At 51.5% G+C, this 18,450-nt stretch overlaps 1 protein-coding gene across 1 annotated transcript in view; it reads right to left on the bottom strand.

Moving 5' to 3' along the window:
* LOC115648244 (beta-arrestin-1-like) overlaps positions 1–18,450 on the bottom strand; it is a 148,955-nt gene that overhangs the window by 10,559 nt on the left and 119,946 nt on the right. The window contains exon 4 of the mRNA XM_030555559.1: positions 3,575–3,635. Coding sequence (XP_030411419.1) covers positions 3,575–3,635 — 61 coding nt within the window. The remainder of the gene's footprint in view (positions 1–3,574; positions 3,636–18,450) is intronic.

The raw sequence follows: 18,450 nt of genomic DNA, 5'->3' as shown, positions 1-18,450 counted from the left end.
CAAACAATAAGGTCTTTTGCCCACTTGGGGGCTCCTCTTCCACTTGTCTTCTGGGCTCCTGTAAGTCTTTCTGAAGAGGTGTTTTACTGGCTGTCATCAGACCTTATTAGTCCTGCCCGCTTAAGCTGGAAGGCCACTAATTATGGGACAGGTAAAGCTGGCCCCATTTACCCTTCAAAGGGCCAGTCACCCCATGGCACCGCCTTATAAATGGAGCCCTCCTTTCTCCTGATCCTTTCTGTTGCTCTTCTCTGCACGCCCACCCATTCGGCAACATAGTTCTGCCAACCTGCTACCAAGGTCCAAACACGATATCCCAGGCCCTGCTGCACCTCAGCCACATAGCAAGAGACCATTGCTCTCGGCTCTCTGCCTACTCAGCCCTCAGTCAGGCCAATTCCAAACTGTTGCCTATTATTTCCTTGATGGAAATATTCCCTCAGTGGTCACTCTAGTTCAGACTCTCTGGACCACCCCATCACGTACCACTATGGGCTGGGTTTTGTATCGCAAAATTCTTATGACAGGGGAATTACAAAATTCCACAATCAACCTGTCGAAGTCTTTGCCAGAGGATTTGGTGAAAGCCAAGACACTAATAGGGTGAAAAAAGAACTAGATATTTTAATTGAGGATCGGTCCATCAGCGGCTATTAGCCAGGATGGGCAGTGATGGTGTCCCTAGACTCTGTTTGCCAGAAGCTGGGACAGAACGACAAGGGATGAATCACTTGATGATGACCTGTTCTGTTCATTCCCTCTGGGGCACCTGACATTGGCCCTGTCAGAAGACAGGACACTGGGCTAGATGGACCTTTGGTCTGACCCAGTGTGGCTGTTATGTTCTTAATTGCCCTCAGGCAGTAACAGGTTTTGGTTACTGCTGAGCTGAGCTGGATCTGCAATCCCAAGCCAGCCACTCCTCCCTGCCTGGCACTTTTACAGGTTCAGTCTCTCCATTGGTGCCTCCCATTCTCAGACAGCCTGACCTGACGCTCAGCAAAGGGAGTGGAAGGGCTCCCAGGGACATCAGTGGGGTTTGGATCAGGCCCAGATGGAGACGAGTGAGAGAGCAGCAGCAGGGGGAACATTTTCAGAAGTGACTACGTGGTCTTTCCAAAGACGTAGGTGCCTAAGTCACTTCTGAAAATGTTATCCAGGGGCATGAGTAGGAAGGCTGGGCTTGTAGCACCGGCTCAGGGGAGACGGGTTCAATCCCCGGCTGTCACAAAATCCCTGTGGGACCTTGGGCAAATCCCTGGATCTCTCTGAGCTCAGTCCCAAAGCTGGGAAATGAGAGGATAACAGGACTGGGGTCTGGTTTGATTTTAAGCTCTTTGGGGCATGAGCTGTCTTACTACGTGTGCGTCTAGTCCTTGGCACAATGCGCCTCCAATCTCCAACCTGGGGATTACAGTGGTCAAGAAGCTGGATATGAGTCAGCAGTGTGCCCTTGTTGCCAAGAAGGCTAACGGCCTATTGGGCTACATTAGTAGGAGCATTGCCAAAAGATTAAGGGAAGTGAATATTCTCCTCTTTTTGGCACTGGTGAGGCCACATCTGGAGTATTGTGTCCAGTTTTGGTCCACCCACTACAGAAGTGATGTGGTCAAATTGGAAGGAATCCAGCAGAGGGCAGCAAAAATGATTAGGGGGTTGGGGCACATGACTTATGAGGAGAGGCTGAGGGAACTGGGCTTATTTAATCTGCAGAAGAGAAGAGTGAGGAAGGATTTGATTGCAGCCTTCAACTACCTGAAGGGAGGTTCCAAAGAGGACGGAGCTCGGCTGGTCTCAGTGGTGGCAGATGACAGAACAAGGAGCAATGGTCTCAAGTTGCAGTGGGAGAGGTTTAGGTTAGATATTTGGAAATACTATTTCACTAGGAGGGAGGTGAAGCACTGGAATGGATTACCTAGGGAGGTGGTGGAATCTCCATCCTTATAGGTTTTTAAGGCCCTGCTTGATGAAGCCCTGGCTGGGATGATTTAGTTGGGAATTGGTCCTGCTAGATACCTCCTGAGGTCCCTTCCAACCCTGATCTTTTCTGATTCTGTGATTCAGCTGGGGCTTCTGGGTGCAACTTCAATACAAATAATAAATAATACGAAGTAAAATCCTGGGAAATGATCTCCCAGTGTAACCCGGGACCTCTGCTGGGAACGGAGCTGGACTAGTTCCCTCTCGACAAATCAGAATCCCGTTGTGTCAAACCCTCCCAGGAGCTCACTTCAGCCCCAGAGGCTGTGTGCTGTGTTGTAATCCCGATAGTACGCCGCATGCACGTGAGCTGCACACACGAGAAGCCCTCACGGGGATCCTGATAAAAGATAGTCACTGCACCAAAAACCGGACAAGTTGTTTGTTGTTTTCCAAAGGGGACACTAGGCTGCAGGGGATGTACAACCAGAACTCCTCTTATTAAATCAGAAACTGTTTTTGGAATTTCACGCTTGAAACAAAAATAAACCTCCCCCAGAGCTAGTGCAACTGTTATCCTGGCACATGCATGGCCTAGACACACAGAAACCAGCTCATTCCCAACCGAAGGGGAGTTCAAAAGGAAGTGATCTCCAAACCTGGGTGTCTCTGCTTGCTGAGTTTGGGTCAGAAGCACACTTTGGCACTGACCAATGGCCCAAACCTGCAGACACCACAGCAATGGGGAGTTTGGCCACTGATTTTGATAAGTGACAGCACGCCTGGTCACTGGGGGCTTGTGTGCAGCTGGTGTCTCCCTGCCTGAGCTGCCACAACAATATAGTCACAGCGGTGGAAACCCAGGCCGCTGATGCACTGAAGCGGGGTCAAAGGGGACGTATACGCCATGAGCTGCAGGTCCCTCTTTATGCGCACACTGCATGTCCACACTAGGGGTCTGCATCATTATGGCTAGAACTAGTCCATAAACCGCAGCCTTGTCTCCTTCCAAACCCTCTGGAGACCCTCTTGTGAAGCTTCTAGGCAGCTGGGATTGCTCCTATCTACTGTATTGTCCTATCTGGATCTTATTATTTATGGCAATCCAGGTGTTTAATAATAGTACTTAATCGACCTGACACTATGCCTAGCCAGCCTGTGCAAATGCACGTTCTTATTAACCTGATCTGATGCCCGTTCTACCTATACCCACTTGCATCTGGCCTCTACATCATAATGGGAGCTTGCTGAGGCATGAACTGTCTGCCACCATCCTGCCCAATAGGGCCATTATCCTGAGCCCCTGGGTGCTACCGTAACAATACTGCTAGGTCTCAGGAGTGTAGAATCCAGTCATTTAGCAGTTAGAGGAGAGAACATTCTCTCTTCATGCTTAAAATTGGCATTGGAACAAACCCCATTAGCAGCGGAGGGAACATGCTCCTGTGGAAAACCTCTAAATCTGATGTCTAATTGGAATGTACAGCAAACTTGTTATGAAATACAAAGTTCTGGACGTGCTGTACTTGGAGTTAATACAAAGCAAAAGTACCTTCTACCAGCACACAGTGTTTTCTAGTAACATGACGTCTGCCCTGCGAATTCAACCAAGTCCCTGTTACATTGCACTAAACCAAACCGAACGCTGACTTACCAACAGGATCCACAACATCTATGTGGTCGACAAAGTCCCTCTTCCCAAGGTAGACAGTGAGCTGGTAAGAGAAGAGACAAACACAAAGGAATTAGAGGCAGGACAAAGCATCATCGTAATTTCACCTTTCCTCAACACTGCTTGTGTTTAAGAGAGGCCAGAATACAAAGGCAGTGATTGGGCAACAAAATGGCAAATGAAATTTAATGTGGATAAATGTAAAGTAATGCACATTGGAAAAAATAACCCCAACTATACATACAATATGATAGGGGCTAATTTAGCTACAATTAATCAGGAAAAAGATCTTGGAGTCATCGTGGATAGTTCTCTGAAGATGTCCACACAGTGTGCAGAGGCGGTCAAAAAAGCAAACAGGATGTTAGGAATCATTAAAAAGGGGATAGAGAATAAGACTGAAAATATATTGTTGCCCTTATATAAATCCATTGCACACCCACATCTTGAATACTGCGTACAAATGTGGTCTCCTCATCTCAAAAAAGATATACTGGCACTAGAAAAACTTCAGAGAAGGGCAACTAAAATGATTAGGGGTTTGGAACATGTCCCATATGAGGAGAGATTAAAGATGCTAGGACTCTTCAGCTCGGAAAAGAGGAGACTAAGGGGGGATATGATAGATGTTTATAAAATCATAAGTGATGTGGAGAAAGTGGATAAGGAAAAGTTATTTACTTATTCCCATAATACAAGAACTAGGGAGTCATCGTGGATAGTTCTCTGAAAACATCTGCTCAGTGTGCAGCTGCAGTCAAAAAAAAGCTAACAATGTTAGGACTCATTAAGAAAGGGATAAATAATAAGACAGAAAATATAATGCCACTGTATAAATCCATGGTTCACACACATCTTGAATACTGCATTAGTTCTGGTCACCCCATCTCAAAAAAGACATAATTAGAAAAGGTGCAAAGACAGGCACACAAAAAGGTGATTGGTGATTAGATTAAATTGGCTGGATTGGCCAAGAATGAGCCATTAAAATAACTGGGTTTGCCAAATTTTCACCATTAGGGTGCTTAAGTAGGACAAATATTAACATTATAAAGAAAATCCTCAGTGCTTTGTGAAGAGGTTGTGACAGTGTATCCCATAAGACTTCATGGGAATATGCTTATGAATGTAGATATAATATAACTGGAATATGTTTTATGTTACATATGCCACGTAACCTGTCTATGTAAAGTTTTGATCTGCTGAATACGTTCATCCTATCATGTATCATTTTTGTACTTGAAGTTAGGAATATTGGCTGTATACTTGCTTGATTTCTAAGTAGCCTTTGTAAAGCATTTGGTCAGGTTCTTGAGACAGGAATGTGCAAATTAAGTGCTCAATCAACAAGCACTTAAGGGACAATGGATCTTGGGAGCTCCAATCCAGATAAGAAGTCTACATGAGGAGGTTCAAGGTAGCAAGTAAGCCATGGCTGCTGCCTGTAAAAACTGAGTCATGCATGGACATGTGACTTGCCCATGTGACTCCCAAACTCCATCTTGGAGCTGGACTTTGCATAGGAGAGAGGAGGGGGTCTCCACCCACAAGAGAAAGTCTATTTAAGCCTCCACCCCCAAGGATACCCAAAAGAAACTGGAACAAAGGACAGTAACTAGAGGGGGTGTGAGTGATTGCTGGACCCAGACTAGGAGAGTAGTCTGTAAAAGGAAGCTTATTGGAACTGGTTAGGTTTTATTTGTATTCAGTTCTCTTAGACTTGCATATTCTATTTTATTTTACTTGGTAATTCACTTTGTTCTGTCTGTTACTACTTGGAACCACTTATATCCTACTTTTTGTATTTAATAAAATCACGTTTTACTTATTAATTAACTCAGAGTATGTATTAATACCTTGGGGAGAGGGCAACAGCTGTGCTTATCTCTCTCTCTGTGTTATAGAAGGCAAACAATTTATGAGTTTACCCTGGATAAGCTTTATACAGAGTAAAATGGATTTATTTGGGGTTTGGACCCCATTGGGAGTTGGACATCTGAATGTTAAACACAAGAACACTTCTGTTAGCTGCTTTCAGTTAAGTCTGCAGCTTTGGGACACGTGGTTCAGACTCTGGGTCTTTGCTGGAGCAGACAGGCATGTCTGGCTCAGCAAGACAGGGTGCTGGGGTCCCAAGCTGGCAGGGAAAGCAGGGGCAGAAGTAGTCTCAGCACTTCAGTTGGCAGTTTCCAACCCGTGATCCAACCCGTCACAGAGGTAAAGGACCCTACACTGGGGAAGGTCTCTCCCAGTGCTCCTCCTGGTTATTTATTGAATGATTTTCTTTTAATATACAGGATAGCCCCATTAAACATGACAGCTTGTTTACGAGTTCGTGCCTGGGTCTTGTTTCCATTATGGTGCCTGCTTTCGACTGCTGTGTATATCTGTTCCATGGAACAGTCCCTAAGTGCAGCTGGATAGTCCAGCTCTCGCCTGGTAGGATAGCTAGAAAACTCCATATTCAGTTACTCTCTGCTCAGTCCAATTCCCACCCCCGGATGGTGGATGCTCTCTGGATCAGAGAGCTGTATCTGTTTCCATCACGTTGGGTCTCCTGATCATTTCCTAAAGGGGAGACCCGGGTGTAATACAAACCTGAAACTCAAGCTTAATTGGACGAAAGCTTTCCTGATGCTATGGCAACCCACAAATCAGCGTCTGTTATGAATCCCCTCCTCCTTCCCCTCCCCACCTCCCCCACCACATGCCTGGTCTGCACAGGCTGTGAAGCTGCCACAACTCCCAGCTAAGGACTTTGTTCTTTGGCTTATGTTGCAGAGGCAGATTTGTGTAGCTCTGGAGTTCTCAGGGTCAACCTCTGGTGATGGCCAAGATGGCAGTCGTTACATTACCAAGCCTTTGCTGAATGCAGCATAAATATCAGGCAAATCAATATAACATTCTGGGCCTGCACCAAGTTAGGTTTTGGGTGCAAGAGATTAAATTTATGGTTTCAAGCAAGAAACATCTGAAAGGCTCTGCGTCCTTCATGCTTTCACCCGAGAACTAGGAAAAACTTGCCCATTTGGGCTGAATGTTGCCTTGATTTGGGATTTATTCGGAGTTTAGCTAGGCAGATATTCTTCTCTCATCAGCTCGCATTCCCAAGGGCAATGATCATCAGCCAATGTATAGGTTTCTAGACAGCAACAAGGTAAAAACAGCTGACTGGGATTGCTGCCAGAATCCAATCAGGTGCATCCAGGAACCCAGTTCAAGTTAATCTGCTTATTTTATGTGTGTTAACAAGATTGAGAAAATCCTCTGTTTGGCACAGCTGACTTGGTTAGCTGGGGCATCAGGCTGGATTCCTCATGTCTTTATTTGCATGTGTTACATAGTTCTTTCCATTACATGCATCTGAGGAAGTGGGTATTCACCCACGAAAGCTCATGCTCCAAAATGTCTGTTAGTCTATAAGGTGCCACAGGATTCTTTGCTGCTTTTACATAGTTCTAGTTCTCCCTGTGGCCGAAGGAATGTCCTGCGGGAAATCAGTTAGACCTATTTGAGGTGTCTGCATGGGTGGAGTCTCTCTGGCTCCATCTCCAAAAGAAACCCGTAAGCAGGGAAAGCAGAAGGGTGATTTGCATCAGTGTAATAGAGCTGTCCAGAGGACCCTCTGAGACGAGTTATGAGATGTACACGCTGCCAACAGATGGTATCTGATAGTTTACAAGGTCGTTTAGATGATCTGCAATAGTGCAGCACAACTTTTTATATATCACATCCATCTGACATGGCTTTAAAATAAGATTTGCAAAGCCCCTAATAAATCCAGTGGTTTATACTTGATTTGTCGGTGTCTGATTTTATCACGGTTTGGCCCCTAAATCCTGCCTGGACGACAATCATGTGCTTAAATGAGAAGTTCTGAAAGCCTAATTCCCCACACAGCGCTGAAGAAAGAAAAATCAGTCACCAGCATTTGTGTCACAGGCAATGGCATCTTTCACCCATTGTCCATCTACATGGGAAGGACTAGGACACAGCAAACAACTAGTAAGCCAGGCACCTAGCAGAGCTCTGATCACGTTGGCTGTGTGCTGTATCACTTGCCCCCAACACTTCATCTGTCACAGGGACCCGAGGGGGAGGAAGCAGCCAAGGTAGGGTTAAAGTGCTTCAGCTCTGAGAGATGGGAGAGGAGCATTTCTCTCGGAAGGGCTGGGATCCTGTCAGTGCTCACCCTGATCCCCGAGTCCCGCAGGGATGGCCTGATGCTTATGGTGCAAAGGGATGAATATGGAAATCTCCTTTGTGCTTTGGTTTGGTGCCTTCGGACCTGTGCTTCCACTTCTAGCCGCAATGGAAAACGATGCCAAATCACCCTGGCCCGATCTATCGTAGGGTTTCTTAGTGATGCCCGTCACCCTAGTATCTGGGCACTGTCCACGTCACGTGACAGCGTTAGTGATAGCGATGTGCCAAAAGGACTTCACAGAGCCCTTGGCACATCATTAAAACGTCCCCGGGATAGGGCAGGGGTAATCCACCTGTTCTCACAAAATTCCATCCCTGGTAATTGCATTCTGCCCAGCCAGAACTCCCCCATCACCCTACCCTGAACTGTCCTGGGGCATTTCTGTCCCACACAAGCAGTAGAAACTCTAAAAGCAATGTATTATTTCTTTAAAAGTGAATGTTGTTGACTAGTAATTGCTGAAGAGCTGATGTATCACACATTTCTCCCCTCCTTTGTCTAGCTACATTATAAACTCTTTGTTGCAGACTTTCTCTTTTTATGTGTATGCCCAGCACCTAGCGCCCTGGAGCCCTGATCTTAGTTGGGGTCTCCATGCACTAAACGATTGCAATATTAAATGATGTGGCAGTATATGTGTTAGTGCATGTCAGACGTGGACACATGAATACACGTGTATCTGCATGTAGGAGTGGATGTCAGTTTCCACAGATTTATTGATATAGGTCTCTGGACAGGTGCATTTCTGTGGCTGTGCTTTATGGATTTGTACTGGGGCTTCAGGAGTGGGCCGTTAATGGACCCATTGTAGCTGTGATGTGTGGTCCTAATGGAGGGAGGGGGGATAGAGTGGGGGCGGGGCCTCAGGAAGGGGTGGGGCCTTGGGGCAAGGGGGAGGGTTGTTTGGTTTTTTGCAATTAGAAAGTTGGCAACTACCCCGGACAAGCTTGACGAGGCCCCTGCTTCTCATTACCTAGGTTTTCCCTTCCCTGCGTGGCACCCAGACTCCGGGCAGCCAATTGGCAGCAAATGCCCAGCTGCCAATCTCCCTGCTAATGAAGCTAGCGGTGGCTCAGGACCAGCTGGCCACCCGGCTGCTTGCTGTAAACATTTCCCAGGTGCCAGCTCCCCAGATGTGCCCGTGCCAAAGCACTCCGAGATTGCTTGCGTGGCAGGATCCCCTGGGGGAGCCGCTCTCTCACCAGATGGCACAGCTACGCACCAGCCGAGCAGTTACCTGCTGTGCACCACAAGGGATGGACTAAGACACCCAGTGTTGGGCTTAAACCATGAAGCTGCACTAGCCCCTAGGAGTGGGGGATGAGAAGGAGCAAAGCCATGGTGCTGTCCCCTGCAGGAAGGGAAGGTGCCGGCACGGCTGTTTCAGCTCTGGGCATGGGATTCCGGGGCCGCAAGGCACCAGGCTGGTGCCGCTGTGCCGTTCTTCTGGCTCCCGTCCTTTGACTCAGCTGCTGGGCCACGTCTGCTCCTCTCCGGGGGGGCAGTTAAACGCTCATTATAATTAATAAAAAACGACTGTGCTGTAACATGCTCCAGCCGGTCGGCAGCAGCACGTGCAGCATTGCAGCTGAACCCATCACTCTTGGGAGAGACCCTGGGGGACTCCACCCATGAAAGCACAGCAGGGATGGGCAGCTTGTCTGGGCAGGGGCTTGTCACAGGTACTTGTCTGCGACTTGCTCTGCACACACGCTAAGCACCTCCATGAACGGAAGTGAGGATAGTAGCGACTAACAGGAAGCATCCAAACCTGAACGGGAAAAGGCTGGCAGGGTGTAGCGCTCAGAGCACTTTGCACAGGGGGGTGAGCAGCATTACTACCCTCATTGTCCCAATGGGGAAACTGAGGCACAGAGCGGTGACGTGACTGGTCCCAACGTCCAAAGGGAGACAGCGACAGAGCGATGAATATAACCGAGACTCCGGACCTGCAGCTGCTCCCTTAACCAGTCTCCTTCCCTGGTGCTACTAGGTGGGGCTGGGAATAGGTCACAGAGCCTTTGCCCTTCCCTGGCTGGAAAGGGCCATAGACACACAGCTCCTGTCCCCACCCAGAAGTCGTCACTCCAGCTCAGGGCGAAGGTCCAGCAGCACAACAGCCTGGTGAGGAACGCACAGAAGCCACTGCTCTCCAGAGCTCTCAATGCAGCATCAGTCGCCAGTGTGTCTACACAGCTAGTCCTGACTCTCCTCCTCCGTCAACCCGGCAGCCTTGACTCCTGCACGCCTCCCTGCTTCTCTCCTGGTCTATTCCAACAAGCGGCCCTGGTCCCCTCCTCTCATCACTCCTCTCTCCAAATTCCTTCACTGCTTCATCCAGCCCCAGCGCCACCCCCTCCAGGCCTCCACCCCTTCCTCCGGCCTTCCCCAGTCAGCCCCAACGCTGCCCCCTCCAGGTCTCCACCCCTTCCTCCGGCCTTACCCAGTCAGCCCCAACGCTGCCCCCTCCAGGTCTCTGCCCCCTCCTCCAGCCTTCCCCAGCCAACCCCCAACACCGCCCCCTCCAGGCCTCCGCCCCTTCCTCCGGCCTTCCCCAGTCAGCCCAATGCCGCCCCCTCCAGGTCTCTGCCCCCTCCTCCAGCCTTCCCCAGCCAGCCTCAACACCGCCCCCTCCAGGCCTCAACCCCTTCCTCCGGCCTTCCCCAGTCAGCCCCAATGCCGACCCCTCCAGGTCTCTGCCCCCTCCTCCAGCCTTCCCCAGTCAGCCCCAACGCCGCCCCCTCCAGACCTCTGCCCTTCCCCAACCAGCCTCAACACCGCCCCCTCCAGGCCTCTGCCCCTTCCTCCAGCCTTCCCCATTGTGACGAACAGGGAATGTTCTTAATGTTTGCTCTGAATACTGTGTTGGTGCCTCAGTGTCCCCTATGCAGTTCTTAAGTATCTAGGTGGTGGAATAAGGGTGTGTCATTGCTGCAGAGGAAAGGGCCAGTGCACCTAAATGCATGGCACTCTGTCTCCTAGCAATTGATGGCCTGGGCCCCTCCTCTGCAAAGGTGCCAACTGAAGGTGTTGGAGACAAAGAGATCAGGTGACCTCCTGGCCCGGGAAAAGAACTGAGCAGAGGAGGAGGGGATGGAGGGGGTTTGGGAGTCTGGAGTTGGCTGGGGACAAGGAGTGAAGTGCAGACGTGAGGATCTGCCTTGCTGGGCCCCAGAATGGACCCGGCCAAGGGGTCCGGTTCTCTACAAGCTCTGTTTTAGACCCTGTTCCTGTCATCGAACAAGCCTCTGTTTTACTGGCTGGCTGAGAGTCGCATCTGACTGCGAAGTGGGGGTGCAGGACCCTGTGGCTTCCCCAGGACCCCGCTGGGGCGGGCTCGCTGTGGGAAGCGCACGGAGGGGCAGAGGATGCTGAATGCTCCAAGGAGAGACCCAGGAGGTGAAGATGTATGAGCTTCTTGCCCTGAACAAGTCTGCTCCAAGGGAGAGGAAGCTCCCCAAAGTCCTGACTGGCTTGGTGGGGAGCAGTTCCAGAGCATCGCCTGGGGACTCCGTGACACCCATCCAGCCCCAACACCACACCCTCCAGGCCCCTGCCCCCTCCTCCGTCCCTGCTACCCCGTCCCTTCTCCTGATCTCACCCCCATGCCTGCCCCTGGTGCCTGGAATTTCATCCCGCACTAAAGCCACCCCCACACCTACAGTCAACTCCCTCCCCTCCAAGCTCAAGTCTTCCCAACAGAGACCCCCGCCCAGGACAGTGCCCACTTAGCCCTCTGGCCCCGGCCCTAGGACCACACTGCCCCAGGGATACCGGGCAGTGAGCCTGAAAGCGGGTCAGTCCAGGGGCCAGCCCAGGGCTCTGTGGGGGAGAGGCTGTGTGCGTGGTTCATGCAGCAGGGGGTTAATCCAAACAGCCCCAGAAGGGTATCAGCGGTGAGGACAATGAGATTGAAAAGACGCCAGGGAAGCAGCCTGGCCTGGGCACATATGGTCTCCTGGCTAGTTCCATTTCCCTTCAGAGCCCTGGAGGTGCGTGGGCCCACGTGTCAGCCACACTTGGAAGAGAGGGTTGTAGAAACACATGCGATCGTTAGCAGCACAACTGCGACGGGAGGTGGCAGAAGGCCTGTGCCCAGCTCTGCTGTACAGAATGAGGTCACCTATGCACGGTCCCAGCACACAATCCACCGGCTCTCTGCTCTGCAGGGAGAGGAAACAGGAAGGGCATCCTACTGGCATGCAGAACCAGAGGCAGGGCTGATGAGCTGAGGCACGGCACAGGCCTGTGTGCGTGGCAAGGGCTGGATGACTACAGCCCAGTGGATTGCGAGTTTAAGATTGAGGAAGCACTGAGAACCCAGGCGGGAGCCCTGGCCCTGCTGTGGTAGGTGCTGCTCACACACGTCCTGGCCCCACAGAGCTGACTGTCTCCATGTCAGACAAACCAGGAAGGCGGCAGTAAAACCATGAGTAGGTACTGCTGGGATTCAAACTCCCCCCTGCAGACGCTGCAACTCTCACTGGGAGGGAGGCACCTAAATACCACTGAGGGTCTGCGCTGTTTTCTTTTGGTGCCTGAGTTTCCCATTAGTAAAATGAAGATAATGGTCCCTTTCTTGCAGCCCCTGTCATTTTGCCTGTTTCAGGCGGGGGCAGGCTCTTGCTACGTGTCTGCTAACCACCTTGAGCAAGGGAGCTCTGATTCCGTTAGGGACTCTAGCAAATGCAAAGAAATGACCCAGACACAGCGAACGGGCAGCATCAGCGATGTGCAAGTTCTGGCGGTGCTGCGTTCAACTTCCACTAAGGGTTTGATTCTGTCACCCAGCACCAGAGCATCTGGGCACCTTCCCCGTAAAATCAGCAGCAATAACAAAGAGCCTAGTGTCCTTCCAGGAGTCTCCGGCATCTGCCATGCCTCAGTTTCGCCCTGTAACACAATGTGGGAGGGGCAAGGGAGACGGTGAAGCAAGCCTGCTCAGGTTAATGAGCAGCAGCATCCACGTGCCCCCTGCTTAGACATGCAGGGGCCGACAAGCCCATGTTAGGACGGATTCAGGAGAGGATTCAGGAGAGCTGAGTTCTACTCCCAGCTCCCAGTCTCTGCCCGGCCGCGTGATTCTGGACAAGTCACTTCACCTCTGTTCACCTTCATGTTGTCGTCTGTCTTGTCTCTATAGATTGTAAGCTCCTCCGGGCAGGGTCTCCCACCCTGTGTATGTACAGAGCCTAGCACATAGGGCCCAGATTGCGGCATGGGCCCCTGTCAGCTACCGTAAAATCGAGAACAGGAGAACAGGCTTCATCTGGCAGTGCCTGGATGTTCCCAGGCAGGGTTAGTGTGGAATCACTGTTACAAGAGCCTGGAACATGGCCCCAGGGCTCTTCACAGACCTCAGCACGGGTCTCAGGTGGGTGACAGTTTGGGTCATGTCCTAGTTTACCTGGACAGGCTGGCTGCTGACCTGACTCCAAAAGGCTCAGCTCGCCCTCCTGTTCCCAGAGCCATCTGCGCTCCCCACATCATCTCCCCCCCCGGTGGGAAAGGAGCAGAGAGGTGCACCGTGCATGCCCCGGGGAACTGATGCACAAGGTTCCCGCTGCGCTGCAGACGCTGCCACGATGAGTCACGCCGTCACTTCATGAGCTGTTGAAATTCAGATCAGGCTTCCTGCGGCTCACAGGACCAGCCTGCTCTGCTCTGCTCTGCTCTCTGGATAAGTGGAAGCAGGCAGCAGGGAGAGAGACAAGCTGTTCATCTGGAGACAAGAGAAGGGAGGAAGAAAACAGAGCTGGTTTCAATTCTAATGGCCTCCTGGCAGAACTGTGTTAACTGGGGAATTGCTTTAATTACAGGTGCTGCCACCAGCTCGCTTTGCATAAAGAGATCACTGGCCTGCACTCAGAACTGGATTCAGGCTCTTCCTTAGCACACAGCTCTGCATGAGAGAAGAGGCTGATGTTCGCTGGCAGCATGGCTCCAATTAAAGCTGTGCCCTCAAGCGGCCTTCCGCTAGTCTCTGAGCTGCACTTTATCCCCGGCTGCATTTTGCCGTCGGCAGCGGGTAGCCAGCTGCCTGGCCCTGGCGGGATGGAGCATCTCCACCGGCTGCCTTGGGACCCATTGCTCTGCACTGCCAGCAGCAGCCGGGAGATTTGCAGAGGCTGACAGCCAGTTCCCAGTAGAGTCCAGCTTCACTCACATTTTTGCCCGGAGGGACCCAGCTAGGCCTCAGCCGTGCAGAGAGCACACAGAGTGCCATGCTCTTCTCTCGGCTGGAGTGGCCAAGCTGAGAGCTGTGTCTGGTGCCTAGCTGGCAAGGACTACAGAACAAACTCCACGCTGGTGGGCAAGCCCGAGAGATGGCAGTGCCCCAGAGCTGCCCCACTGCCGGTTCTGTGGGTCAAGCGACATTATTCAGAGAGAGAATTATGGCCCCGATTTAAGGAAGTTCCTAGGAGTCTTTCCACTGACTTCAGTGGGCATTGTATCCCTGGTTCAACAGCCACCTGTGGAAAGGATATCCTTCCCTGTTCAGGTCGTAGGTCTCCATCCAACCCTGCTAAACGCTATCAGGTTTTTCTGTAAGGGCAGACGTAGTGCGGCTTTATGCTAACGGCAAGTGGTCTCCACTGTGTCTTTGAGCACTGCTGATCCAGCTGATGTCCACTGGGGGTGCTGCAGCTACACGGCCTCATTCTCTCCCACCTGGAACTCTGCGTGGCAGGATGTGGGGTAGATGAGTGGATGGGGGATACATTTCCCAGGAGACGGACAGCTGAGATTCAGCGTTACCGTTATGTGCATGATAGTAGCACCTTGATCAAGAGCACTGTACATACCCAGCAAGAGATGGTCTCTGCCTTACAGACCCGGCAGAGGAAGGATCTGTCAGTATCCCCATTTCACAGATGGGAAATGGCCCCAGAAAGATTGAGTGACTTGCTGGAACTGACTCCAGCCTAACTCCTGAGCCACAAGCTGGCTCAGGCCCAGCTCTCGTGCAGGAAGGGGACCTTGAGCCGTTCAGAATTGACCCGTGATGGGAGGAGAAGCAGCGGAATAAGCTCTGATTTGGACACACCTGGTTTTCCCTCAGTAGGAGGCAACAACTAGTGACCGAGCCCCGCAGACCGCCTGGGGCTACATCTATACTTAAGGAGGCCCAGTTGCAAAGCGGACACTCCTCCCAGTGAGGGGAGGAGGTCTCTGTAGTTACTCCACTGCCCCAAGTGGTAGCCAGGCTAACAGAAGAACTCGCCTGCCGACCTAGCGCTGCCGAGACTGGGGTCACAGGTCGCTTAATGACATTACACACACGTCCCCGCAGCCAGGGCGACATCCCATGGCATGGCCTTCTGAGCGTATAGATTCTCATAGACTCATAGACTCTAGGACTGGAAGGGACCTTGAGAGGTCATCGAGTCCAGTCCCTTGCCCTCATGGCAGGACCAAATACTGTCTAGACCATCCCTAATAGACATTTATCTAACCTACTCTTAAATATCTCCAGAGATGGAGATTCCACAACTTCCCTAGGCAATCTATTCCAGTGTTTAACTACCCTGACAGTTAGGAACTTTTTCCTAATGTCCAACCTAAATCTCCCTTGCTGCAGTTTAAGCCCATTGCTTCTTGTTCTATCATTGGAGGCTAAGGTGAACAAGTTTTCTCCTTCCTCCTGATGACACCCTTTTAGATACCTGAAAACTGCTATCATGTCCCCTCTCAGTCTTCTCTTTTCCAAACTAAACAAACCCAATTCCTTCAGCCTTCCTTCATAGATCATGTTCTCAAGACCTTTAATCATTCTTGTTGCTCTTCTCTGGACCCTCTCCAATTTCTCCACATCTTTCTTGAAATGCGGTGCCCAGAACTGGACACAATACTCCAGCTGAGGCCTAACCAGCGCAGAGTAAAGCGGAAGAATGACTTCTCGTGTCTTGTTTACAACACACCTGTTAATTCATCCCAGAATCACGTTTGCTTTTTTTGCAACAGTATCACACTGTTGATCAAAAGCCAACAGGAGCAGCTTACAGACCCACCTCATACCCCCAGCTCTTCACTCTCAAAGCCACCGCAGCAGTGGGCAAGTATCAGCAGTCCCATTGTACAGCTGGGGAAACTGAGTCACTTGGCCAAGGTCCCAGAGTGTGATCAGGGGCAGAACGGAGATCTCCCAGTACGACACCCTAGCCACAAGCCCAGGCTGCCTTTCTAAGCACTCCCATTCCTGCTTTAGCTGAGAAAATACCAACGTTCTGACTCAGCAGGTCAGAGGTTCATAAAAAGGCTAAAAGCTGGCTCCATCTGCAGCCAACCCCGAGGTATCTAGGCCCCGAGATGCACCTAATTCTCCCCATATAGCCCCCCTAAAACATTTGTTCCTGTCTGCAGCAGTGTCCACATATGGGACATTCTGCAGCAAAGTGCCCACTAAATCGCTCGGTTAAGTCTGTCTTTGAGCCTTGCAGCATCCTTGTTTCCAAGGTGTACAGCTGGCGTGTCGGGTGAGCGCATGCTCCCTGCAGTTGGAAGGGACCTCAGGAGATCTAGTCCAACCCCCTGCTCAAAGCAGGCCCAATCCCCAGACTCCTAAATGGCCCTCTCAAGGATTGAGCTCATAACCTTGGTTTAACAGGCCAATGCTCACACCACTGAACTACCCCCCCTCAAATCTCAGGTGAGATCAGGGCCCCATGGTGCTAAGCACTGGGCCTACACATGGTAAGGTAATGTCAACTCTTCAGGGGGAGGGAGTAGCTAAATAAACAAGATGGTGCAGGGGAAAACTGAGGCACGGAAAGGGGAAGTCAGGGAGAGCACAGTAGGTCAGAACCAGGACTAGACCCTGGCTCTCCAGACTCCCAGCCCTGTGCCCTCACAACTAGACTTGCTATTGCACAGTCACTCCCCTCTGTTGGAACCTGATGCCTGGCCTATGTCCCCACTTTGCCTTCAGGATGGAAAGTCCTGTGGGCAGCAGAGTCAGGGCTGTCCCTACGCATATGCAAAGCACGCAGCTGTGCAGGGCACCAGGAAATTTGGGGCACCACATTTCCTGGTGCCCTGCGCAGCTGCGTGCTGCTCCAGCCCCTGCTTCGCCTCTTCCTCAGGTGCCCCACCCCTGCTCCGCCCCAGCCCCGCCCCCACTCCCCTGAGGACTCCAGAAGCAGTCAGGCCTGCATTCACCAGTTCCCCCCTCCCCACAAGCCTGGGAGCCAGGGGAGCAGAGCAGGCTGGGGCCGAGTCACTCCACTTCCCACAGGAAGTAACCAGCCCCCCTCCCTCCCATCCCGCACAGAGGCCTGGGGCCAGTCCCCCCACCCCGCAGCTCCCTCCTGCAGAGGCCTGGGGCTTTGTAGGGCACCAAAATAACTAGGATGGCCCTGAGCACAGTTGCCAACTTTCACGCGGTAAATAAGCACCCTGACTTTCACAATAAGCCAGAACTCAGGCTAATCCCGTTTCAAAACAAGGCCAAAACAAACCAACCCCTAAGAACCCCAACACTCGATGTGACTAGATCCCCCCAGACTGTAGTCTGGGTCCACTGTGCACCCCCACTCTCTCCCTCCCTTGTCCCCCCTTGCTGGGAGCCGATCTGAAAAACAGAAGCAACAAGCCACAAGCCAAAAACTAGCCAACAAGCAACTCACACACCAATTAAGCCAAAACCAAGCCCAATTTCTGCATTTTTTCCGCGGGTTTGGCATGTCTAGCGGGCTGTGCATGTGGGCCCCCTGGTGCTGAGAAGGGTGCTGTGCATCACTGAACAGTAACTCCTCTAAGGTGCCGCTGCATGAACGTACATCTGTTTCCAGCTCCTTGGTGAGCAGGCTGCAGCAGCGAAGCCTCCCTTGCCTGTGGGTGCAGTGGAGGCCAGTAGGTATAAGGGAGTCAGAAAGGGCGTAAGAAGGAGCTGTGACTGACAGGGGTCTCAGGATCACATGGCGATAAGTCGATGTGGATGGTACTGCAGCACACACACACGAGGAGAGTACAGAACAGAAGAGGTTTCTGAGTAGAAGAGGGTTCTGCTGCCCCCTGAGAAAGCTGCTCTTGTAACTCAGGCACTCAGGGCACTTGGAGGACTAGAGGTCCTGGGTTCCAATCCTGCTGTCAGCCCAAGAGGGGGTTGCTTACACTGGTAAAATAATAAATAAGGCAACAATATAGGGCCAAATTTTCCACTAGAGTAAGTCCTCATAGCTCTGCTGAAGTCACAGTGCTGCCTATTTGGGAGCCAGAGAGCCAGACCCCCAGGAGGATGTGACCCAGCCAGAGGGAAAGGCTTGCGTGGCATGACCTGCAGTGAGGGGCAAGGGCAAACAAGGGTCCTTCAGGGGAAATTCAGAGGCCCCTGATCAAACAGCAGAAGAGGCTGCAGGACATCAGCCTTTGTTTTATTGAACTGAGTTGGTTTAATGAACTAGAGCCTGGAAGTAGGAGTGTTGGATGTTCCCCAGCGTCTGGAACGGACCCCAGGAGTGGGGCAAGTGAGATACGGCTGGCACTGGCACTGGGCGAAGTAGGTTACAGGCTTTGCCTGCTCTGTAGATACAGATGACTTCATCCTTCAAGGCTGTTGACGTGGCATCTTCCACCTGCCGGGAATTAACTCGAAACGCTGCTGTTTATCTGGAGGCCTCGCCAAAGTGCCTCTTGGGCCGTGCTTATCTCC

The sequence above is a fragment of the Gopherus evgoodei genome, chromosome 1, assembly GCF_007399415.2.
Source record: "Gopherus evgoodei ecotype Sinaloan lineage chromosome 1, rGopEvg1_v1.p, whole genome shotgun sequence".
In the NCBI taxonomy this organism is placed as follows: Eukaryota; Metazoa; Chordata; order Testudines; family Testudinidae; genus Gopherus; species Gopherus evgoodei.
This window is presented reverse-complemented; position numbering and strand designations above follow the sequence as displayed.